The following is a 26032-nucleotide window of genomic DNA, read 5'->3' on the forward strand; positions in this document are numbered from 1 at the left end:
TCTTTACTAATACAAGTGGCTGATAATGATAACTTGGGATTGAAATGAAATCAGGAAAAATTTAAGTGCCAGCCAGTTATAGTATTAATTAAGGCTTTCTGTCTTTTCTCCTAGTGATCTTTCATCTGATATTAATAGATTTGAGATAAGTCTTAGTAACAAAACAAAGAAAAGTAAAGATCCAGATATATGTAAGTATTTTTCTGTAAAAGATGCTTTTACATTACAGCAATGGATACTTTGTGTAGTTATCATTGCTTTTGTCAAGCATTGTCACAAGAGATTTAAGTAGATTTTTATGATCACCATACCGCTGTCTATGTATGTTTTAATGTCTGGTACTGGCTTTTCATTAATGTTTTTACAATGAGAGCTTCCATTGATTTTAGTAATAAAACACAGTACTTCAGTCCTGTATATCTGACATAGCTCTTCTCTAGGGTAACTATTGCTAGACAATGACTATGCTTATCAAAAAGCAAGAGGAAAGAGAAATTTTCTGTATTAGTCTGCTCCATAAAATGTTAAGTTCCATGGAGTCTGAGTACGTGGAATTTCTTTTCAGGTTTTGATTGCTTCCAGTGAGATAGGAAAAGGTGCAATTCTTTATTAAAAGAAAATCTTGGCAGTCTCTGAAGATAATTTCCCTTGTTTTCTTTCCACTTCCCCTTATCTATCTGCTTCCCTTATTACCACTCTTGGGCTTAAATCTGAAGTTACCTCAATGTCACGTTGAATAGGAAAGGATCTATATTTTCTTCTCACGTTAGTCAGACAGGTGCTTCTTTAACTGTGGTTTTGTTTCTGTTCCAGCAAATTAACAGCAAGGTGGTAGAATCTGTCAGCTTCCTAGAAAAGAAAGGGTTTGAAGAATGTGAATTTGAAGCTGTTAGGTAGGAAAAAAAAATGAACTTCAGGTCTCTTCCCACGCAATAGACTTTTAGCTTTGTTTTGGTTTGGTTTTTTTCTGTTCTTCAAGGTGTCTTCTTTCTCAATATCCTTGTTCTGGAGCAGCTTCAGCCCTGTGTCCTCTCTTTGGTGCCTGCACAGCGGGCTGGCTCTCCCTGCTGTCTTCAAATTTGTTCCAAAATGTTTTGTTTTCCATTATGTTCTGAGCTGTTTGTTCCAAGGCAGTGAGAGTATATATAATCCAGTGCAGTTATTTTCAGTTTGCATATATTGTATTACTGGCCTGTAACCTATACCTCAGTGCTAATTTATTGATTTTTGGTTTTCTGTGGTTTATTAAGATCTGTATGGAAACCTTGGCCAAAGTAGATATGTACGTCTCATTTTGAATGGTCTTGCAGAACGTGATTCAATTTCAAATCTCTCTCTCCTCCTCTCACTAGAAAAGTTTCTGCATAGCAGGAGGAATAAAGATACATTCTCTCTGACAGACTAACTGGTTGTAATTGCAGTTGTGACTTTCGTCTTTAATTAATTTGAGCTGGAAAGCTCATATACACCAAAGCCTTAGGTTAGGAAAAAATCTAAAAAGGATAATTTTGAGTGAGATACTTCAGCAGTTTCTTTGAAAGTATTTTTGTAGTTTCCTCCTCTCTGTCCAGATTAAGGAGATGCTTTTAGTTTTGGGTGCATTCAGGTGATGGAAGGTGATAAAAGGCTTCCTGTTCTAGGTCAGGAGCAGGATTGGCTGAATTTCTTTACTGCAGTTATGTACAGTTTTATAGCAGAATCCGACATGACTCTTTCATTTTGAGATAAAGATTACACTAAGTCAGCTTGAATGAATATACATTTCTGCTTACATCCCCAGCCCTATGAAAAATGTGAAGTTCACTGGAGTGAAATGAGCTAAACCCCATCTTCCCAGCATATGTTGTGTTGCTCTGCCAGAATAAACCTGGAACTCTTAAAAAGCAATATAACTGGTTCCTTTCCTGAACCAACCTTTATTTCCTGAACCTTTCCTGAACCACCTTCCCTTTTCAGCAACAGATCTTATCTGTGGAAAGCTATGAAGTGGCAGTCATAGCCAGCTGATTCTATTAATCTTGCTAGTTAATTGGGTTAACTCACCTTTGCTGCTTGGTTTTCCTGCCACGTAATGCAGATTGAAGGCCCAAAATTTAATTGTTAGATTCACTACTTTGTTTCTTTCATCACAACATGCAAAACTTAAATACCAGAATGATAAGTGAATGAAGGCTACTTTTCAGTATTTAAAGATATTTTCTCAGTTTTCAGGTCTTTACATTGAAGTTTATCTATTATAAGTGTTCCATAGTTAATTGAGAGGGGTTTTTTAAGTATTCCAGATAATCAGAAATGATACTAAACAGTTCAGCATCAATTTATCGTCTCTTTTTTTTCTCTAACTGTAAATTGCATAAATAAATATATAATATGGTTTGATAAATCCAAAGCCCTAGAATTTACTAGTAGACTTCATCTGCTACTATTGATAGTTGAATTAGTAAGTCTTGCAGGACAGCACTACAGTGTTGAACTGGAGTGGAGGTTCTGGTTTGGTTTGCGCTATGGTGATGAATTTTAAATTAATTCATGTTTAGTAGAAATTTCTTACTGAAAGGAGCCTACCAATTCAAGTATAACCTGATAAACAGGAAAAACATCTTGTTACTTTAAAGTAATTTAGTATAAATTATGATAACTATTCTGCAGTCCTTGTACAGATATTTGTTATGATCTTTTTTTCTTAATCAAAATCAAGTTACAGTATTTACATTACAGCTATGAAGTGCTACTATAGCCACAGGGAAAAATGAAATAATCTCTTTATTTCAGGTCCTGTGTTTCATTCACTCTTTCACTCACTGTGGTACACGTGCCTTACATGTGCAAGCAAATAAAAAGAAAAGCACATTAGTTGTGGATACTTAGCTTTGATGCCAGGGAGAGATATACTAGGAAAGTCAATTTACTACGTGGTCTAATGGCATAATGCCATCCACACTGGTGATAAGTAGCAGGGGGTGATGGATTGTTTTTCATGCTACTCAACTGATTTAAATCCATTAACTTTTACCAGTTTATGAACTCCAAAGCATATGAAATAAGCTGCAGGATTGTCTTGAACGGAGGATTATAAACGTGGTCTTTTTTCTGTTCCAGTATCCAATTATATCCTGCTATGTGTTGCAACACTGGGACAATGAGAAGACTGCTGGAACTGTTGACAGTTTCTGCAAGGCAGTATGGGCTTTGCAGAAACATGAAGAAAAATAAACTCTTGGTTTTATGGGCTTTTTTGTTTGTTTTTCATGTGAGGAAAGTAAAAGGAAATCTCTTAGAGAGTAATGGAAAGAGAGGATGTTTGAGAGGTGCAGATGATAGGCTAAGTGTAAAACTAATTGCAGACTCCTCTTCGAGCACAGTGAGTGTGTCACAGGCACAGTGTTGCTTCTCAAAGTGCCTAGGCCTTGTCTTTGTGGAAAAAAACCCTTCACTCAGGAGCACATGTACCTGCTCTGGATGGGCCTATGCTCCCTCCCAGGTGCCATAGCCTGCTAGCCAGCTTCTGCACCAGACTTCAGCTGCAGTCCAGGTCATTGCTTGGCAATTTCTATTTACCAGCACCATCAATTAATGATTTGGCCATTCTTGAACTGACTTTCATTATCTAATCAGCAAGTGCTTGGGAACACTTTTTAACCTAATATACATAAACTGTTACTTAGCTTGAAGCTACTATAAAAGAAATATGTATGTCAGTGTTTGGAACACCATAGCAACACTGTAATAATAAATAGGAGCAGACCTAATGGTGGTGTCAGCCCAAGGCTGGAAAGGGAATAGTGAATTCTAAAGGTTTAACGTGTATTTCAGTTTCTGACTGTTACCTTGATTTGCTGGGTAGCCCTGCTTTAGCTACTTACCTGGGTGTTACAAGGAAAGCAATGTCAATATTTGTGTGGCATTTTTGAATTTATATGTGTACATTCTTTTTAGAATGCCATGTATTTCTTCTTCTGTTTACAGGACTCTATTAAGCCATTGAAGAGAGAATCCATTAATATATTCATGAAAAATCTCTTGTGTACTCTTACTAGTATTTTTTTTCTGAAATAAGATGATGTGCTAAAACTAAAATGATTTTTGTATTCAATAGTAACACTCGTTTGGTGGAGATAACATACCTGAACAATGCTTTCTTTCCTTAAGTGTTTATGCGTTGCCAATTAAGCCGATTACAGAAAGGACATGCAACAGATGAGTGGTTTCAACTCAGTTCCCATGTACCATTAAAGGGTATTGAGCCAGGATCTTTGCGTGTTCGAGCACGATATTCCATGGAGAAGATCATGCCAGAAGAAGAGTACAATGAGTTTAAAGAGGTATGTACTTTCTTAACTGTCCTTTGTTTATCTGTCAGAACTCATTTTTTTGTCATTGGTTGAGAGGGATCTCAGATCTCACTGGTCGACATAATCAAATAATATTTTTAAGTGACAGCTTTATATGTAGATATATCATACTTTTCCAAAGCTGTTATATTTTAGGAGAAGCTTCTGAATATTTAAAATTGTTTTTCTTTCAGCTTGTACTCCAGAAAGAACTTCATGTAGTCTATGCCTTATCACATGTTTGTGGACAGGATAGAACACTGTTGGCTGGCATTTTACTGAAGATTTTTCTTCATGAAAATCTTGAGTCCTTGTTGTTACGAACTCTAAATGACAGGGAGATAAGCATGGAAGGTACTGGACTAAATCACACAAAAGTTTACTGGAATTCTGGGCAGGTGGGGAGGGAACGGTTCTTGTTGCTTTTTTTTCTTCTCCTTTATTTGCAGCTTATGTCAAAGAGTAAATACGTTCTTCCTCTCTTTTTGTTGTCTCCTTTTCTCAATGTTTCTCTTCCCAATTTCTTTTTTCAGATGAAGCTACTACCTTGTTCCGTGCCACCACTTTAGCAAGCACACTTATGGAGCAGTATATGAAAGCCACAGCAACAAGTTTTGTTCATCATGCTCTGAAAGACTCCATATTAAAAATAATGGAGAGCAAGCAGTCCTGTGAGGTGATACTTTGAACTTGTTTTTACACATTTTTGTTTGTTGACACAATAATCCACTGGTTATTAAGTGTTATGTTTACATTAAATATTACTTTTAGAGACATTTATTAATCTCAGAACTAGACTTCATGTACATCAGAAATACAGGAACTGAATTCATTAAGAGATTTTTTCATATTTTTTCTGGATATTGGCTTCAAACAATATTCATGGTAGAACTTACTAAGTCTTTTAATCAAAATTTCTTTTAATTATTTAGCAGGGATTCTACTCTGTTAGGTATTCTATAGCTGAATGTCTTAATCTAAGTAACTCTTAAACACAAGATACTGTAGCAGTCGAGGTCTGAATTTCTGTTTTAATTGTAAAATTCCTGAGTTATTGGTTGTTATTGATCCTGAAACTCTTCTTAAAATTACCCTCCTAACTCCTGTTTCACTTCCACTTCATTGTTGAAAGGATGGGAGTCATCAGAAATTTGGATTGAGAGAGACAAAAAAGTCATGCAGATGAAAAGTGAATATCCAAGCTGAGAAAAGCCAGATACGTGTATTAGTACTTAAAACTGTTGCTTCACATTTCCAGAGCAGCCATTGAAACAGGCCTGAGTTCTGTTGGAGACTTGCAGAGCAGCAGAATACTTAATTTGCTTTGAAATAATATTCAGTGTGTATATTAAGAAAGTATATATAGATGTAGTTCTAGATAGAAGATGAAACCTTGTCTTCTTCTCTTTCTGTTTTAGTTAAATCCCTCGAAGTTAGAAAAAAATGAAGACGTAAACACTAATTTGGCACATCTACTCAGTATACTTTCAGAACTGGTGGAGAAGATATTCATGGCTGCAGAGATACTGCCCCCGTAAGTTTGCACATTTCTGTTCAGATTTATATTTGAAAATTCCTGTTTCCATGAATTGCATTGGACTTTAAAATTATGTTCTTACTTAGAGTTACAGTAACTCTAAGGTATATCTAAGAGTTGCTGTTTGGATACGGAAGAATGTAGGTGGGGGCAAAAATAACACTTCCAGGAATTACCAGTTCTTTTTACAAAAGCTTCTGGCTGGCACATCTGGTTTTCTTTTAAGGAGAAGCTACTAGACACAAGAGATCAGGGAATAAAACAGTAATTAATCTCTTATTTTTACAAAAAGGTAGAAGATAATGGTAGTTAGCAGACAATGACATGTATTTGTCAGTCCTTCTCCTCTGAGAAAGAGATGGAATTGTTAACAGCATATTAAAAAACCAGGCAGGTAGTAGTGATACCATGCTGTGCCTGCTTTTGTCTGCTGGGGAAATGCAGAGGTTGTTTTTTCCCCACTTCTTTTAATTGCTAAGGTAACTTGTTTCCATACCTCACATTTCAATCATCTAATAAAAAGTGGATAGTAGAGTTACCTTTCAGAGTGTCATTAGCTCTGAAGTATATGCAACCCTCAATTTTGAGACATTGGAGTAACATGGAAGTTTCTTTTGTGTTAGTGCTGGCAAGGTTAGCATTGAAAATTGCACTCCTTGTAAATATATGAGGCAGTGATCGACATTTTCTGAAATACACCACAAATTTCCTTTTTTTTTTTTTTTATTTTTTAAATGGGAGAGGACTGTTGCTGTGTTGCTCAACTTTTTAGCTTTTTTCACTATGTGTCACGTATGGAAAGAATAGTTTTTGTTCAGTTGAGAGAGAAACTAGAAGAAAAATCAACCATCAGAATGTTCTTTTTTCAAAAAGGAAATACTGCTTAAGGAAACAGCTACAAAACATTTAATGCACATCTGAATGATCACAGAATTGCATATAGAATGGGTTTTCCTTGTCATTTATAATTTACTTTTTAATACAAACTTTAGATTTTTCATAAATTTGTTGACTTATAAATTAACTCTTAGTTAAGATTAAGTTATTAATGTATTGTTAAGTTATTAATGTAAAGTTGATAATAGTTCTGCATCAAGTTGGAGGTTGGTCCAGGTCCTTTCTGACCAACTTTTTTGATTCCATAAGTTTAACGGAATGAGTAATTAATTACTATTTCTGCAGGACATTGAGGTATATTTATGGGTGCCTACAGAAGTCTGTTCAAAACAAATGGCCAGCTAATACTACCATGAGAACCAGAGTTGTTAGGTAAGTTACTTGTTAACCTTATTCTGGAAATATTTCTTTCAAGCCTTGTTGAAGATGTATTTCAGTGTGCTTATCTATATTTCTGTCAGTGATAAAACTGTATGTACTGACACAGGTTACAGCAGTATTTAGGATATTTATGATGCTGAAGCACAATGTCCCAGTTAAAGACTGAGCTTGCGGGATTCTTGGTCTTGTTTTTAAGAGCCTTGCCAGAATAAAATTATGTAGTTTAGAGGTCAGTATTGCTTTATTTAATGGTTTTAACTTCAAATTTACAGCACTGCAAACCAATCATGCTGAAATATTCTGGAGCTCTGCTGAAAATGTTGCCTGAAGTTACTGAACCTGGCTCTTCTGAACTCACATCAGCCACCAAAATTCCAATCTACATTATTAAACCAGGGCAACACAAAAGTTCTTCTAACTCTGTTCATTGCCAGGGCAGGTCAAACAAAAACCTTGGACGAAGGTGTGGTCCTGACAGTTTTTCTAAATGTGGATAGGATTTTAAGGGTATCAGAGCGACAGCTTTTTTTTTTTGTGGTGTCAGGCAGGTTGGCAGAGGTTAATCTCCCATGAAGGGATATTTTGGAGGATTTGTCTTTGGCTTGTATTTATCATTTTGATACGAGAAGCTGTATTTGTTCCACACTGTGAAGTGCCATTGCTATCAAATGGAGTCTGCTCATACTGGTGAGAGCTCCTTGTACTCAGGGGCTAAGCTGCTGGAAGGCTGTAAAGCTCAGCAGTGAACTCCGTATCTTTCTGTTCCTCCCCAGCTCTGAAGAGGACTGTGTGGCTTTCCTGAGTGGACACACGGTTCACCTTCTGTTTTCCCAGCAGTCTCCACTGGATGCTAAAAATACTTTATCACTTGCTTTTGTGGTGTTCCATTTTCACAAGTGGATACTAGAGATTTCTCTCTAGAGTGCAGAGTTTCACAGCCTTCAGTGGTGTTTATTACCTTTCATTGCACTATTTTTGGTTTAAGAATGATTAAATATTCACAGTCAAAAGTTTTTTGGGTATTTTCCCTGTTGTATCCATCAGAATGTGCTGCCATTTCTCTTTGGTTGTAAAACTCTTATGTAGATCTTTGCTCATTCTTAGTTTAGGCAGGTTGACAAAGGTAAGAAGCATCCGATCTTCCCTATGAGCAGCGTCTCTGTTAGATTTGTACCTTGTTGGCGTTCATCTTTAGGCACTTGAAAAGAGGGATTGGTGTCTGTGCCGTGACTTCAAAATTAATTACTTACTAATAGCTTTAAGTTCTCACCACAGAAAGTATTTTAGCTTAAGCTTCTGGCCAGGAACTGTTTTCTCACCAGCCCACAACTTGTGTTTCTTAGAGATGTAAGAAACATCTATAACAGAACATACTAGGTGTCTTGGACTTACAGAAGGGGCATTAACATCACTACGTTTGTCACTTTTAAGTAATAGGGACATTTCCATTAGTGTGTACTTAAAAACAGGCAAGGTAGTGTCAGGTTCCTTTCCTCCTTTCAAAAGTGGTGAGGCTCTGGTTATTGCTGTAATGAAATCCAGCCTGTTGGTGGTGTCCAAGGACAAAATTACTGGTGTTTCAGATCGTGTTAGTTGGTCTGTGTGCCACTTCATTGTACAGCAGTTAGCTGCAGTTGAGGTTAACCTGAGTGGAATTCCTAATTCTGCAGTTAAAACAGAACACTTTTCCCCAGCTTTTTAGATGGCAGCAATTCTTTCATGGTGGAAAGTAGCAGATCCCTTCTTATTTTTCTACTGAACTGTACTATCATCAGGGTAACTGATCAGCTGAAGCTGACCTAGAAGTGTGTTTTGCCAAGAGAGGATCCTTTTGCCCACCCACTCCTATGCCCCAGCTTACGATGATTTGGGGAAGTGGGTGGCTGTGGGATGGATGACTTGCAGTAGCAGACAGTGGAGAACTTGTGGGAGGTTAGAGACCAAGGGATCCTCCTTTTTGAGGCCAGCATGGTCTGGGATTGGCTTTGTTATTACATGGCAATTAAGTTCTTCCCACACAATTTCAACAGTTCCCTGTTACTTGGGAAGTCAGTGTGCCTGCTCTTCCAGATTTCACCGCTGTTCGTATAATCATGGCAAGATGGTCTTAATCTATGTTTTTACAGAGAGTACAGGCTAGCTGCTTGGTGTTTGTCTCAGCAAGATCCCACATTAACTTCATTCCTGAAAGATGACACAATTATACATTAATTTTCTAATGGTTTTGAACGAAATACTATTTTCTTTCCATTTCAGTGGCTTTGTTTTTCTTCGACTGATTTGTCCTGCTATCCTGAACCCAAGGATGTTTAATATCATCTCAGGTAACTATGTGCTTCAGATTGAATCTATACTTTATAAAGCAGGAGGCATGAAATCACTGTAGTGTCTAATATAGCAAAATTAGAAGTTTTTCTGAACGCTATGTTCAGAGTCAAGTTACCCATGTAATTTGGCTGACTTCTTAGGACAAATACTTTTCACCCTCAAAGGGCTGATTATTTTAAAGTCAAAAAACCCCCATGCATTGTGATATTTAACAATAAAATTTTGGGTTAAGTCTAGTATTGTTTAATGTATTTAAGCAGTGTGAGAAATGTAATTACGGGAACTTCAGATGTCACTTTCAAAACAGTGCAATGCCAGAGTTAATAGCTGAATGCAGTGGTACGTCTGAAATGAACAAGATTTATAAAGTTGGTACATGTCTACAGAGCTTGGAATACGTTTGTGTGCCTAGAATGTCCTGCTTAGATGGCTTCCAGCCACTGGAATGGTGTTTTGACTCTTTAAATACAGTCAATATTAAAAACAGAATCGTTAAGATGAGAGAGGGGTAGGCTTCAGAAAGAGTGAAAAATAGGAGGAAATGCAAGAGAAAATAAAAAATCCGATACAAAAAAGCGTTTTTTTCTTTATTCATAGACAGTTTTTAGACAACGTGGCATATTTTCTACTATCAGTCTTTAAACTGTACTAAATGAGAAGGACTGTGTCAAACAGAAAGTTCCTTTCTCTCACGCAGTAATCATTTCTGTAGATGCTTTGGAGAAAGCATTTCAGAAACATGGCCTGTAACAAGTGGTAATTTTTTAGCATTTTACTCTCTTTGGGTACTGTGCAAGTTAGGTGTCTCCCAACTTGGGTTGCACTGTGACTGCAGGTGTAAAAAACTACTTAAAAATCTAACTCCTTTTAAGCTTGTCCATTACAATTCTGCTGAGTTACCTCCAGCTAGTATTTGTGACTACTGTTAAGGCACTTACTATAATCCTGTCAGTGGAACACTTTCAACAAGGCCATTTTCCTTAACTGGAAAAGTAATTTTGTGAGATACTGCTGAGTAACATCACTTGTTGGAAAAGGAAATTCTAACTTACTTAAGTGGTTAATGTAAAGTGTTTATAGTCACAGTGATTACAGACTATAGTTTCATGGAAATACAGGCCGTGACGGCATGTAACATTCACTCTGTTTTCCTGCTGCCAGGAACTTCAAAATATAACTTGCCAGCACCCATTTATGTGGGTATAAGCAAGTAAGGAAAATGTAAACTTGATATATTTCAAAAGTAAATGTTTTAACAAGTAATCCTCCTTTCAACAGAACTGCTCAAGTTTTGAGCAAATGGTTATTACTTCACCTAACTCTAACTTTTCTTTATTTTGCCTTCTTGTTTGATGTGCTGCTACTACAGAAAACCATATTATCAGATTAACATGGTTTTTGAATGTTACAAAACATTACATTCTACTTTACCAACTGACATCTTTCACATGCAATTGTGTTACATTAAAAAAAAATTCTATTAAAAATATGAATGGAGAAGAACTTTATTTTCATGTGACTGCTATTAATTTTAAATGGCATGGCCAGTGACTCTCCACTTTGCATTCCTGCCAGATTCTCCTTCCCCCACTGCTGCAAGAACACTGACGCTGGTCGCCAAGTCTGTGCAGAATTTAGCAAATCTGGTTGAATTTGGAGCAAAGGTGAATATAATTTTGCACACAGAGAACAACCTAGAACTGTGGTTCCAGTACACTTTTCACATGTTCCTGTGTAATGCATGCAAAAAATCTGTTGCTATTTTTCAGTCAGAACCTCTGACTTTCTCTTCCTCCACTCTGACCCTGCATTTATCACCCCTTAGATTGGTGTTTTCTGTGGCAAAGCACTTCAGAGCTCCTATTTGTACTATCATACTGCTAGACATAATTAAAGCTGTAAGTAAAGTGTACATATTGCACAGAAAACCCCAACTCTCAATAAAGTTTCTGTTAAAACACTAAGTGAATGCCAGCAATAACTGGTCCCTATTTCTAGGCTGACACACTGCTAAAAATAAATCTGTTGACTTAAGCACAATTAACATGATTTCAGGCTGGCATTGGAAAGTTATTTCTCTGACACACAGAACTTGTTTTGTCATTCATTCTTACACTCCAAGGAAGAAGGCTCTTGTTCTTGATTATACCTCTGAACACAGAGCATCTGTTCACTGCAAACAGGTATTTCGAGACACTGATCTTAATGCAAATTCATATCACTATCCATGTGTAACAAAGATTCTGAATCACAGATTATCAGTCTTCTGAATACATGTCAATACCAAATTCTGTAGTCTTTTGACTGGCTGCACACCATACATTAGAAATTCACTTGAAAAAAAGATAATTTTCTTCCAATTTACGTACTTACTTTGCAGTGTCATTTGCCTGACTGCACTGTGTTCACCTCAGGTGTGACAATTCTCTTGGCATTGATTTGTTAATGAATACTTTTTTAAAATTACTAGGAGCCATATATGGAAGGGGTAAATCCATTCATCAAGAGCAACAAACATCGCATGATCATGTTCTTGGATGAACTTGGGGTAAGCAGTTAAAAAATATTTGCTGAAGTTACATCGCAGCATTGTAAATTAACATTCTTTACACCTCTTATTAACTAGCTCAACAGGCATCAGCTTCCACACCATTTGGAATGCTTTTATCTGAGTACATTTTTTTATGCATGTTTAAAAATGGTTAGTCTGTCATATGGAATTAAAACCATCAAATATCTCCTTGGATTTTACTAAGTTAGTGCCTCTGTAAATGTGAGAAGCTCAAGTAGATTTTATAGGTGTAAGACGAAAATTTTGGCCAAAAATATGAACCTTTCAAAAACATGTTTAAATCAAAAATTTTTATATATAACTTGTCACATGGTTTTGACCAGAGACTGAAGTTAATTTTTGCTTTAAAAAATACTAGGTTGAATTTCAGTTAGCATTGGCAAAAGCTTCACTGTATGCATCTTACATATTGTAGTTTGGAAGTGAACTGCTGTCACTGTGTTCTTCCAAAGTGTGACTGTTTTGTGTGATAGCTGTAACAGCAGTTAGGTCATCATGTTACATATTTGTATTTTAAAGCCAATAATTCGTTTAAAAAACCTAGATTAAAAAAATGTGCTAAGCACCCTGAATTAATCCTTTAAAAGTGACCTAGAAGTAATCTCAGAATATTTTGATGAAATATTAAAACAAGTGTGGCATTTGGGTAGGTTCCAGCTGTCATCCTTTTCTGATTAAATTGAAACTTCTGCATATTATGCTATATCAGTTTTGTGTAAATGACACATTTTACATGAGGTCTCTGATAACTGTTAGTTTGAAAATACCTGTTGGATTAATCTGCTATTTTAATTGCAGCATTACTGGTTTATGACTAGTTTCATGAGTTACTTGATAGATAACAGCAGATTTTGCTGAATTCGTTGCTGTTCTCTCATTTAGATTAAGAAAAGCTTCTAATGGATGGATTCCACCTTCATTTACAGGGTTTGAGTCCTCATATGTTGTAGGTTTCAGGTCAGGTCAAAGGTAGTAGAGCAATACCAGGTCTTGCAGTAAGAATCCTCCTAGCACTAGAAATTGCAGTATACTCACAAAACACATGGCTGTGGAGAGGGGAAAATAAAATAGGTAATTGGTAATAGAAAGACGGACTGGAGGTTTAGCTGAAAAGACCAAAATTGGTTTATTTTGTTAAAGAATGTTCCTGAGCTTCCAGACACTACAGAGCACTCTCGAACTGACCTCTCCCGTGACCTGGCGGCCTTGCACGAGATCTGTGTGGCACACTCAGATGAGCTCCGGACGCTCAGCAATGAGCGAGGGGTGATGCAGGTAAGCTAACACAAACAGATTACAGGTACAGGTGCTATGTCCTGAGTTACTACTCAGTACTGGGATTCTTTTGCAATATTTCTCTAGCAGTATGACTGATGTTATATTTCACCACAAAGTTATTAGCTGTGAACGTAATACTTAGTTCATAGCCACAGTTTTGTTCCTTCATGCAACAAAACTGAGTTGGTTTGGGGTTTTTTCCAAGTTTCTAGAGGAATCATTAAACCCTTAAAATTACAGTCTCCTGACAGGATCTCTGGGTCTTAGTTTTCAGATCTTGATTTTTTTTCAGTTGAGAATTATATTCACTTTGTTTAGCTTTCTATTAATACCTCATTTCTGCTTCCTGGTTTGTCAGTACACTTGTAAGCTTGGCAAATTCTGCTAGCAAACCTAGCAACTGTGTTAGCTGTACATTTCTCTGCCTGTTAACCACAAAGCAGCAAGATCCAGGAGGAGAGATCAAGGTTCCTAACGTTGTTTTAGGACTACCCTTATTGACTAGGGAATCACAGTCTTTTTTTAGTAAGGTATTTAAACTACCTAGTTGCAGGTCTGACAGGCTGATACTGAAAATTATGATCAGAGAGGACTTTTATCCAGTAGCTAATGTGGTTTTACTGACTCACTCTCTCTTACAGCATGTTCTTAAGAAGCTTTTGGCCATCACTGAACTGCTGCAACAAAAACAAAATCAGTATTCGGTGTCTAACAACATCAGGTAGCAGCCCTCTACCTGAATTCTGCATGGATCCAGCATGCCCAATATGGCAACTCACATCAGTATAACTTTCTTCTTGCTCTTGCCAAAAATAGCACATCCTGTCACATTCCCAGTGATGTGTGAACTATGCAAAAAGAAAACAAAGATCCTGTTGGTGAATGATTGTACCAGCAGCTTTTTTTAAGCTATCTGTGCAGGACATTTGCACTTTTTTTTTTTTTTTTCCACTTGGAAACAGTTTTCACAACCTCTGAGCCTTGGTGTACAGTTCACCTTCTGCAGAGAAAATGCTGTGACTCTGTCTTGGACTTTGAAATTTTCAGCACCTCTGATTGCCAAAGTTTTTGCTGTCTGGTTGGAAAAGAATTATCAACTGACATGAGAAGAAAGGTATTGTTCTGACAACTACCTATAACTGGATAACATTTCTTACTGTAATTTCTGACTGGTTACAATTATGACTTTAGACTGTTTCAAACACTTTTAACTTGTATTTACAGTTTCCAGAATTTGATGTTATGGTAGGAACCTTTACTGCACACTTTTTATACCATGCTGTTTCTCTTACTGGAATTATATTGAAAGAGAATATGGAGCAGGGGCCGTGTCAGCTTTATTTTTTTTATGTGCCACTGATTCAGTCTGAATAGTTCTTCCATCAAGGACTATGTATCTGGATAAATCACAATGCTTTTGTAAAATGTTTACAACAGTAAATAATTTGAATTCAGTAAATTTATTGATCATTGTATCAGACATGCATGCATTCATTAAACCATTTTATAAAATAGGTATTGTTTGGTCTTTTGTGTACTGTAAGTCTAGCATAAATATTATTTTTATAAGTGAAAAGATTTTAAAATAAATCAAGCTGCATATCAACTCTATGGAAACTGGCTAACTATGGCTGTTGTGGAAATTTTTTACAGTGTCTACACAGGTGGTATATTTGTGATGTTCATGCTGTGTCACTTTTTGAGCACAAGTCCTCAGAGAACATTACCTTGTCCATATATGCCCTAATTTGTACATCGCTGTACATTCTCATAAAAAGAAGAAATTCTTCCCTGTGAGGGAAGTGAGGGACTGGTACAGTGCCAGAGAAGCTGGGGATGCCCAAATCCGTAGAAGTGTTGAAGGTCACATTGGATGAGGCTTGGAGCAACCTGGTGTAGTGGAAGATGTCTGCCTATCACACTGCCACAAACTGTTTAAAAAAATGAGAAGTAAAATGTGCTGTTGATTTAGAGGATATTTCAGCATCACCATGTGTTATGTTCTAGGTAGTGATCTAATGATAGGTAATAAAAGGGTTCACTGACAAGACTAATGCGATAATCACTTAAGTAATTTTATCATATGAACACTGTTGTAAACCTTTACAACACCTACACTATTTTTCCTGTCTAATCAGAACTGCGAATTTGCTGTCAGTTTTGCACCTTTGCTGTACTGTTACAGTGGTTCTTGCTGTGTTGCCCTGGTCTCCAGCTGAAACAGCTTCCTTGAAGGTGAGAGCTCCTGAATGTCACAGGTATGGCACTGGGCAGATGCTGGTGATGCTCTCCCACAGTGACAATACACCTGCTTGCAAGACCTTGGTACTAGAGAAGTCTTTTTGTAGATTGTCCCATAACCCTATCAAGCCTGTATTAAACTGCATCTCAGAGGAATAAGGAATTAATCTTTAATTCTGTCCTACTCAGATCTTTCACAGAGTGTACAAAAGGGATTATTTTGTGGATTTAGTTGCTTGGGTATAGGCACTGTAACATGGTAAAAATACGATCTGGAGGACAGAGCTGCCTAGCTAATTTACCTGTGACAAAATACAGCGAAGAGAACGAAACTGGGGAACACCCAAAGCTGCCTTTGGGTGTGTGTATTGTAGAGCTCTAACAGGGTGTATGAAAAGAAAATAAATCAGCTGCTGCCATGCTCTAACCCTACACTTGAGCCACATCAAACTGTTCCTGAACCAAAATAAAGGGCCAGATTTCTTAAAGCAAGTATTTCTTGGTAGTGTTTGACCTATCATGGATGAGGGTTTAATGGAACCACAACTCATTCTTTTAGGAAAGTAAAAGGCTTTACTCCCGAGGTAAGAACTAACAGCACAAAAACCTTGTGACACAGAGTAAGGAAGCTGGGGCAGGCAGAGTCACACCTGACACCGCAAAGTAGTTCCTGCAGTGGTAGGAGTCCATCTTCAAAGTAAAGCTGAATCCACAAGATCATCATCAGTCCACTCTTCCTAATGGAAGGGAAAAACACAACACCTTAAGTGACATCTGGGTGTGGTGTGGTGTGGTGTGGTGTGTGTGATGTAGTGTGTGGTGTGGTGTGCTCCTTATGGTCTGGATTTAAGAATTTACAGAAAGATTCCATGAACAGAAGAAAGACTAAAAAAGTAGTTGAACTTCGGGTAAGTCAGGCCTTTCAACTTAAAGCTACTATCCATATCTATGCTTACAGGCATGGACACAGAGTCATGTTAGCAGTCCCTCTTCAGTACCTGAGATAAAGCTCATGCTTCTTCATTTTGGATAACTACGTAGAGATTTCCGAAATAGTTCATACTGCAACTTCTACTAAAGTCTTGTGCTTTTCATGGCTTCCTCACCTTGGCAGCTGAATCACTTGAGCTCAGCCATTACCTTTTGTGTTTCTTCTGTAATTTCAAACTGATGAGCTTGCCATACCAGTTTTGGCTTTCCTACTGATACTAACCTTTAGCTGCAAACAGTTAAGAAACATCTTAGATCAGAGTTGACCGTGCACTTGTAGAGTACAGTCTAATACTAGCTAACTACAGGATTAATGAAGCCTCAACATATGAGCAGTTTGCACACTGTAAGCTTTCAAAAAGTTAAACTCACTTTCTCATTTCTGTCCTGGCCAGCTCAGATCTGCACATGAGATTACTCAGAAATGGAACTACACAAGTAGAAACCCAGTTCAGATACATCAATAATGAAAAATCTTTACTTTCAGGACCTTAGGGACTGTGCAAGAGTCTATAATGAAGTGCTGTAGGCTATGTGAATTTATCTTACCAGGTTATTCCCTGAAAAAAAATATTACAAATACGTGTTAAAAAGATGCTACAAAACCAAAACTGCCTCAAACCATAGCAGTGTACCCAATTCAAATTAAACTGGGGCAGGGAACAAGCGGAATGTCCAGAGCTTATTTGGAGCTGTTTTATCAGTTACTCTGTCATAAAGTGAAAAGTTTTGCAAGTGCCTGCTTCATGGAGTTACCAGTTTCAATATGCTTTTGAAGGCTGGCATTTGGAGTAAACACTAATCAAAGTTTCCACATCAATAAAGTTATAAAATACGTTCAGGGTTCCCTATTTTGTTGGAACATACCTTCAATGCTGATTTTATTATAATCTTGTTTAAATAATTTTTTAGATTCCAATTTGACATTGTAGCATCAACCTACTATGAAAATCTCTAATAGCAAAAGGCACAAATCTTGTCATTTATCTTCAGATTTTGACAGATGACCCTCTTCAGATGCTAGCAAGTTTTTCTAAATGCCATACTTAGTGTGTCTTTCACTATGAGTACGTAGTCTCTTTAATATCAAGAGGAATCCAATTAGAAAGAATTCTTCACGTCTGCCAGAATGGACTCTCTACAACTTCCTGTCCATGTTACAAACAAAAACTCTGGAATGTGTTCACATGTGAAGGACAGCTGTTTTCATTTGTTGAGTCACCCCATCAGTTTATCTCTACCTTATTTATACTTAAGTTTTATAACCCAAAGTACTAACTACACATCTGTAATTCATGCAGCCCGGTTAGCAAATTGTCTGACATAAATTTAGTCCAGCACTCTGCACTGCCTTGAGCAAGAAACCAAATCAAGTGAACAAAAACTTTCAAAGCACCAGAAACAGAAGGAAGGATGGCCTGTGTGTTTCCTCTCTCCACAAGACAGGGGTGTTCAAGAACACTTTCAAGTGCAGGCTAATATAAATCTGGCTCACTTTAAATGAAAAAAAAAAAACAAGTTGAAAATGATCCGATCCGAACAACAAGAAAAATAATATAATAGATTTATAAATTTATCTCTGTCACTTTTGTCCTACACTTAAGAGTGTCACTTTTGTCACAGCTCTGTCACTTTTGTCTTACACTTAAGAGTGAGAAAACCCAGGAAAAAATGGTACAGTAGGTTTACTGACCTCTTCCATTCTACATTTCTTTGTGACATATTCATCATCTTCATAACCTTTCCTCTTCTTCCTAACCCAGAAGAAAAGTGAAATGCTTAGGTATTTTTATAAGTTACTATTCTTTTTATTTGACCCCAAGATTAGATTACCGACATGCCTGTTTCTTAAAAAATCTACCAAAGCCTCAGCAACCAGTTTGCTGGAAGTTCAGAGAGCATAATGAAGTGAAAAGGGGAAGAAAAAAAAAATCAGGAAGTCCTTTGCCATCCACATAATTCTTAAGAAAACATTACCCTTCACACAATTCTTGTTTAAATAACGATTTTAAAGCCCTTAGTTCTCGTTATATACAACATCGAGTGGACAGACCTTAGAAGTCACCCAGTATTCCAGTTCTGTGTTACAAAAGAATCAGCATATAGTGCAAATCAGCACAGAACACATTTATGTATGACTTAAAGCACTACTTTGAGTCTTCGATCTCAGCTCCCATTAGATACTCATAGCAAGCAGGCAAATGTTTGCACATTTAAGGGTTTTCATTTTTCATTACTCACACAGATAAGAAAATATTAATGTGCCTACACCAATAAAATAGGCAGAAGTTTAACACATCCAAGATCTACTTACGGATTTGTATTAACTGAAAGTTCCAAGCTGTGACACTTCTCTAATTTCTGTTTTAGAGCAGCAACCTCTTCAGGCCTCGGCAGTTCGTATTTCTTTATGAGATTTTTCATGCCTAAAATAGCAACAACACAGCTCTAAAGCATACAGGTAATTTCTGCTCTGCCTTGTTGTGTTGGGTGTGCATAGCAAAATATTGGCATGGGGGGGGCTACAGGAGTGGCTTCTGTGAGAAGCTGCTAGAGGCTCCCCTCATGCAAAACAGCCAATGCCAGACGGCTCCAAGAGGTATCCACCACTGATCAAGGCCAAGCCCATTAATGACAGTGGATGTGCCTCTTGGGTAACTGATTGAAAGGAGAAAAACCCAAACCGTGGTGCAATACTAAGTGCAGCTGGGAAGAGGAATATGTGTGAACGGCCCTTTATATACCAGGGTCAGTGAGGAAGGAGAGGAGGGAGATGCTCCAGGCACTGAAGAAGATTCCCCTGGAGCTGCTGGTGTAGATCATGGTGAAGCAGCTGTGGCCCTGCATGGAGGTCAACAGGAGTGTGGAGCGTACAGATCCATGTGCAGATTGTAGAGGAGGCTACTTTGGAGGCAGTGGATATGCCCGAAGGAGGGTGTGACCCCTTGGGAATACCATGCTGGGACAGGCTTCTGGCAGGAAGCTGCGAGCCCATAGGGAGAGAAACCTACACTAGACGAGGTTTGCTGGCAAGATTTGTGACCCCATGGGAGACCCACACTGAAGCAGCCTGTTCTTGAAGGACTGCATCCTGTGTAATGGACCCACACTGGAGCAGTTCATGAAGAACTGCAGCATGTGGGAAGAAGGTGAGGAGGAAGTAGCAGCAGCAACAACATACCATAAGCTGACTACCATTCCCCCTACACTGGAGGGAGAGAATTCAGGAGTGAAGTTGTGTCCAGGAAGAAGGGAGGGCTGGGGAAAAGGTCTTTTTAAGATGTGGTTTTCACTTCTCATTACCCTACTCTGATTTGATTGGAGGTTAATTAATTTCCCCCAGTTGTGTCTGTTTTGCCCATGACAGTGACTGGTGAGTGACCTCTCCCTGCCCTTATCTCAGCCCATAAGCATGTTGTTTTCTTTCCTCTTCCCTGCCAGCTAGGGAGGTCAGTGACAGGGCAGCTTTGGTGGTCACCTCACGTCCAGCTGGGGTCAACCCACTGCATTTGTGAATTACACAACCCTGTCACTCAGCAGCATGGCTGAGTATTGCTAATGTCTCATATTCAGGCCTGACCCAACAGTTCACCTTTCCTTCCCTCACTCTAACTACACTGAAACAGGTCTCTCTGGATTTCCTCAAGGCAGAGTTCACATTACTCCGCTAACAAGCTTCAAAATACGCAGGTAGTTTTTACAATCAGCATTGTACCTGCTGTCCTAAAAAATGTTCAGTTCCACTCTTTTTAATAATGCAGATTAAATTTACAAGGAGTTTTCTCTACCACCAGTTCTCTGTAAAAGTAAATTACGGAAGTGTGAAAAATTTCCTTCCAATCATTTTATGTTTACAAAAGCTTTGGGCTAAAGCTACCTTCCAGAATAATTGAAGAGTAAGTGATCCCAGCATTCCCTTTCATCTCAGCAATAGAAGTCTGAAGACTGGATTTGTTAGAAGAGAAAGGAAAGGGCATCTTAAGTTTTATAAATTCAATGTAAATTGAATCTGTAGACCCTGGTTACTTGTACGGTGCATTCACTGCTCATGTCAGCCTAGCCACAGACTGCAGTTTCACTGCCACCACTCCCATTTTCAGTGTATGCATTAGCTTAAAGCATTCATTCAATAACTGATTATTGAATGGGAATTTCATATCCCAGACTTCTCATTTAAATAAAAAAGGTAATAATCAGTGTACTACATTCCCTTTTAGCTTAGCTAAACCATGGTAGTATTCTTAATATTTGTAAAATACACACACACACACACACACACACACAGACACACAGACACACAGAGGTATTTTTCACACTAGTGAAGCTAAGCATCTTCTGAAGCATCTTCATAGCTGCAAAACAGATGTGCAATGTAAATCCTGGCATATCACATTACTCATTTAGCTTACAAAAGGGCCCTTTTGGTGGTAGTAGTAGTAGTTATATGCAGGCTTTGCCTGAAGCTGTAATTTTTAAACTATGGTGACTTGAAAAGCAATTTAATTCTGTCTTACAAAAACCATTACCTAGTTCTCAAAACAGATTTCTCAGTTCTGAATCAGCTGCTGGTGTGGCTAGCACAGGTTTTTCCCACGAGAATTCTTCTTGTGTTTTATAAACAAAGTTTGGATGTTATTGAACAGTGTCCCAGAACTTGGACAGTGCAGGCCTGGCCAATCAAGCCTGGGGGAAGGCTTCTGACTGACCAATCTGGGTGACTTTTGAGAACTCTATATATGTGATGAAATCAAAACAATAAAGGTCATTCCTTCTTGCCACTGAGAACTGGTGTTTTCATTACTCTGCTAGCTGCTCAACAGCGACAGCTGGCACTTATGTTGTGAAAGCATCAGGCAGGTCCTTTGCCTGTTGATTTATTTAATTTGTTCATACTCATTTGTTTAATGTATTTGTTCATTGTGTCTCAATCTTTTTTTCCCCTTCCATCCACATGCTGGGTAGTTCTTTCTACTGCCTGCGTTTTACTTATCTTGAGAATGCATTAAGATGAAGAAAACCATTTGAAGCACACCTTTCTGCCTAAAGCTTTTGTAATTTGGAAAAAGATGGAGTTTCTTCCTTTTGAGATACTCTTCATCATATTTTTACAATGTTTACTTACACTTCATGTCATCTAGTAATCTGGATAAGGTTGATCTGTTTTCTTTCAGCGTAAGACTCTCTGATAAATAGCTGCAAAGAGACATGGAAGAATAAATTATTAAAGTGTCAATTATTTGTGGCAATTACTGTGAGTTAACAAAAAATGTATTATTTATTACTTGTATCTGCTAGAGCTTTATAATTAGATTAAGTAAGAATGCTTTGGTTACTTAAGTGCAATAAAATGACAAAAAGGCAAATCTGTCACTGTAAGAACGTGACAAAAATATTCCCCAGCCATGCAGAAACAACACTGCTAAATTAAACATTTCTAAACCTCATGGAGCTAAATCAAAGTTTAGATTTTATAACGACATCATACTATTGCACAGTATGCCCACAGGACACGCAAACTACTACAGAAGAGTGGTTTTCAGACTGGCCAACAGACACCAGAGCATACAAGACAGCCCTGCTTCTTTTGGTAGCTGAAAGCTATCCCTCAACGCTGTCCTACACAAGCCCATGGGTCTCTTCCTCTTCCTACTGAGATCTAACTTCTCTTTAGTAAGAACACTAAATACACACTGCCTGGATAAAACCCCAACACACATGAACAACACTCCTCACCAACATCCACAACAACCCAAAGAGTTCTATCCCTTCCATCATGGGAGCAACAGGTTTTCCAATGCCCCTGTGGTCTGTCCCACCTCTGCAGGTACATCTACTCACAGGTCCACAGACTGAAGCTGAATCATCAGCTTCTCTCACGTCTAACAGCAAAGACTCACATCAAACAATAAAAAGGAAGGTTTTAACAACTGTAGGGTGCAGACAGGTTACAAAGACTTGGGTTCTTCCTGAACATGCAAACAAAGTTCAGACATCTTGATTCACACACTATCTACAAATTATTTTAGCTCTTTTTGCAAGCACGCTTTTCTGAATTTTGGCACAAGCAGTACAGAATACTGATCCAGGAATGAGATTAAGTTTCAAGTTGAAGTAAGCAACTGGATGTTTTCAAACAATTCTGAGAAGACAATGAATCCTGTTGAGAATACACCCAACACTCTTTCTTTTAGAACAAGTGAGATTTGACATTCATTTAGAGCAGATGGAAGATTTTATTTTAAAAGAACTTCTTGGATTTAGTTGCAGGTATTACACTCCACATGCAAAATGCTCAAAGGCAGTGGCATGGTATTAAGACATGCCAGATGCAGCTCCTTACAGCAACCTCCTCAGCTGTTTATCTGAAGAAAACCATACATTCTGGCTATAAGGGAACTAAACTAAACTATGCATTTCAGCAAAGGTATCAAAGTGTTTGATAATGCCTGTGCAAACACCAGGGGTAAGGGCACAGAAGGGAAAGAAAAGATTTAAAGCAACACCTTAGCACTGGTTTGTACCCATGGAAACTGAACAGTTGCAACAGATCACCAAGTTACAGCATACCCATTACCTGTCAATTTCAGTTGAGTCTCAGAGTCTATAATATTTCCACTTTCTTCACTGTGTAACACTCAAGCTAAGTCTGAAAATCCTATGCTGTTCTAACTGGGGCAAAGTCATCACGGTAGTTTTTTTTTCCTTCTTCCAAAGGAATACAAAAACCAGACACCAACTGCTTTCATCACCTATTTGTGAAAATGAAATGAACAGTACCACTGCCATTCTAAAACATAAAGAACAGCCCAGTGCTAACAATCAGTAAATACACAATTCTACTAAGAATGTCTAGAGCAAAACAGTTTTATACAAGAAGCAAATAAACTGTTTAAATCACACCTATAAGAAAGAAAATACTACCTCTCCATATTAATTCCTGCTCTCAAACCACTAGATAATATGGCAGTGAGAGCTATTTGTGAGGGAGTGAAGAGCAAATATGCATCTGTCAGAGCCACTCGATTAAGGAAGTCATCAGCTGTTTTCCTCAAAACTTCAGGATTTTCCAGCACTGGATAGCGAGTCTAAAATGTAATGATTTAGGAAAATAAGCAGCAGTTTGTCATTCTTGTTCATGAGCTCAGAACACACAATTCAACAGTATTTTATAAAGCTAGAAAGTAGCAAACAATATTTTTGTTTAAAAAATACCCTAAATAGCTTAAAGACCACAAGTAAAACAACTATCTTTCAGGTATTTGTCTATCACTTTAGAAATGCGATCTTTTAAGAAAAAAATTTTTATGACAATGCATGACATACTTGTATTACTTTACTATACAAAGCATGTAGCATATCAAAGGGTATTACCTTCATATCAATTAGAAATCCCTCAAATGGCCTGTATGGATTGTGGATGATGAGATGGAAGTTCAGTTGCTGAATAAGTAGTAGCTCATATTCCAATATTTGCTCAAGAGCTTTTTCCTGTCCAAGAAGACTTTCTCGAAGGTTGCCAACAAACTGTGCGCTGGATACATTAAATTCATCTACTTTACAGGCTAAAAATGCACATGTTAGCCTTGAGGAGAGAAAAACCAAAAAAAGCAAACAGTTGACATATACAGCATCCATTTTTCTGTCAAGAGTTCTGCTCAGAAAATTTGGTATCTTTAAAACATCATGTTCTGAACACAGCAAATGGAAAATGAAACTGACCATATTTTGTCTTTACTCCTACTTATGCACTCAGATTTCCTTTATTTTTTTCCCCAGGTCTTTACAAATATAAAGATCATACTTCCAATCTTCCACTTGACAGAGCAACTCAAGAAGTGTTGATAACTCACATTATTATCCGAGGATGATACTCCATCACCGAATTATTGAGGTAGAAGCGTTTGAAATACATGCAAGCTGTTCCCTAAATTGAAAAAAAAATGGGGAGGCAAAAAATAAAATAGATTAAGAAAAAAATAAGTACCTAAAAAGAAAAAAATCACAGAACAGGCAATTTTGAATACATACTACAGGTACACAGGATACACTGAGGCACTATGATACATACACAGCCATATCGTTAAATATTTCAAAGTCAATATTTTTTCCTGCAAGAGCCTTACAATATGACTGCCATACAAAATAATTTTATTTTTAGACATATTTTGGAAGACAATGCTTAAAAAGGCAATAGTATTTTTAAGAAAAAAATGTGGTATTTAAATGAAATTTTAAAATTAAAGACTGAGAGAAACCATCCTGAAACTGGCAAGCATTTGACTTTTTAATAAGTAAATTCTGCAGCATGTTTATCAGCATGAAAGCAGATGCTTTCCCAAACCACTACTTGATGACACTCTGCAGGGGCTACTTCTCATATCAGTTGGGCTTCACAGAACATGTCATGGGACTGCCACCTTTCAAAGACATCCTCAAGCATGGCACTCCTCACCACACGTGCTTGAAAAAAGGAGGACTAACAGAAGACAATGTAAGTTATACACCTTAATGGTTTAGTGAGAGAGAGGCACAATTTCACTCTGCTCTTCAGCTCCAACCCCCCCATTCTCTCCCTTCTGAAACACACTCTTCTGCACTCCAGGCAAGTCAGTTAAAAGATAATTTTGTTTTTCCTTTGTAGGTCAATATATTGCCAGTACTTGATCCAGCTTATTCTGCAGTCAGACAAACATTAATGCTACAGAAACAACTGAATGACAGCCCAAATTTGGGACCGCGTCCTTTAGCTGAGAGATTGTTTCATTGCACCATCAAACATTACCATCAGCCACTACCACTATTTTGTTTCTACTCTTTCCTAAAGGGAAACAAAACAATTCAGTCACCCACGCAAATTTAAGAGCAACAGGCAGAAGATCACGTTGAAAAACATTAGGCTTTGAAACAGCTGCACGTGTCAGAAAACAAAACAAAAAAGATAAAAAGCGGCCACAGACTGCAGTGCTGGAAGAGAGAAAGGAGGCTTTACAGACATTCACGCTCCCAAGAACAAGCCAAACAAACAGCAAGGGAAGGAATACGGTGGGCCGAGGCTGCAGCTCCGCCCTCGCCTCGCTTACCACCACGGACCGCGGCATCGCGGGCTTGAACGCGGCGCAGAAGTCCAGCAGCCGCTTCTCGTAGTACTTGCATAGCGCCAGCTCCTCGTGAGGCTCCAGCAGCACCGGATCGCCCTGAGGCACCTTAGGAGAAGCAAAGCCGCGCCTGAGTCCGCCGCGGTCTCACCCTGCTGCCCCGCTCCTCCTCTCCGGCACCGCCCCGCGTCCGCAGCCCCCGCCTGCCCCGCGGCCCCTACGCACCTTACCACTGGCCGCCGCCCTGGCCAGGGCCCGGCGGTTCCCCTCGGCGCGGCGCCGCGCCAGCTCCTCCTCGCTGCGGAAGGTCCAGTGCCGGCACTGAGTGCTGCTGTGGAACATGGCCCCGCAACATGGCCGCGCCCGCGCGGGGCACGCCGGG

At 38.3% G+C, this 26032-nt stretch overlaps 2 protein-coding genes across 9 annotated transcripts in view; one reads left to right on the top strand and one right to left on the bottom strand.

The window, feature by feature from the left end:
• RASA1 (RAS p21 protein activator 1) overlaps window positions 1-14838 on the top strand; it is a 57199-nt gene extending 42361 nt beyond the window's left edge. Inside the window, exons 15-25 of one of the 2 annotated variants that reach the window (XM_085042533.1) lie at window positions 115-191; window positions 4150-4322; window positions 4526-4685; window positions 4865-5007; window positions 5750-5865; window positions 7051-7137; window positions 9403-9470; window positions 11050-11138; window positions 11945-12022; window positions 13187-13321; window positions 13966-14838. In XM_085042533.1, coding sequence (XP_084898659.1) covers window positions 115-191; window positions 4150-4322; window positions 4526-4685; window positions 4865-5007; window positions 5750-5865; window positions 7051-7137; window positions 9403-9470; window positions 11050-11138; window positions 11945-12022; window positions 13187-13321; window positions 13966-14049 — 1210 coding nt within the window. In that variant the 3' untranslated portion in view covers window positions 14050-14838. Of the gene's footprint in view, window positions 1-114; window positions 192-4149; window positions 4323-4525; window positions 4686-4864; window positions 5008-5749; window positions 5866-7050; window positions 7138-9402; window positions 9471-11049; window positions 11439-11944; window positions 12023-13186; window positions 13322-13965 lie in introns of those variants that run through there. The other variant, XM_085042532.1, reaches the window with a different exon arrangement.
• CCNH (cyclin H) lies at window positions 185-26032 on the bottom strand. Of its 7 annotated transcripts, none has more exons than XM_085042539.1 (10): window positions 25876-26032; window positions 25636-25758; window positions 24406-24479; window positions 23927-24137; window positions 23477-23640; window positions 21678-21748; window positions 18870-18981; window positions 18249-18309; window positions 16216-16302; window positions 185-849 (listed from the first exon to the last, which is right to left on the bottom strand). In XM_085042539.1, exons 1-9 carry the CDS (start codon window positions 25990-25992, stop codon window positions 16258-16260), a joined length of 978 nt encoding a protein of 325 aa, XP_084898665.1. In that variant the 5' UTR covers window positions 25993-26032; the 3' UTR covers window positions 185-849; window positions 16216-16257. The 7 variants fall into 7 exon arrangements, with proteins under 7 accessions (XP_084898665.1, XP_084898661.1, XP_084898664.1 ...); XM_085042538.1 differs by lacking the exon at window positions 185-849 and adding an exon at window positions 10041-13092; XM_085042537.1 differs by lacking the exon at window positions 185-849 and adding an exon at window positions 14766-15255.

This window comes from Lichenostomus cassidix, chromosome Z, assembly GCF_008360975.1.
Source record: "Lichenostomus cassidix isolate B80296 chromosome Z, HeHo_3.0, whole genome shotgun sequence".
Classification (NCBI taxonomy): Eukaryota; Metazoa; Chordata; class Aves; order Passeriformes; family Meliphagidae; genus Lichenostomus; species Lichenostomus cassidix.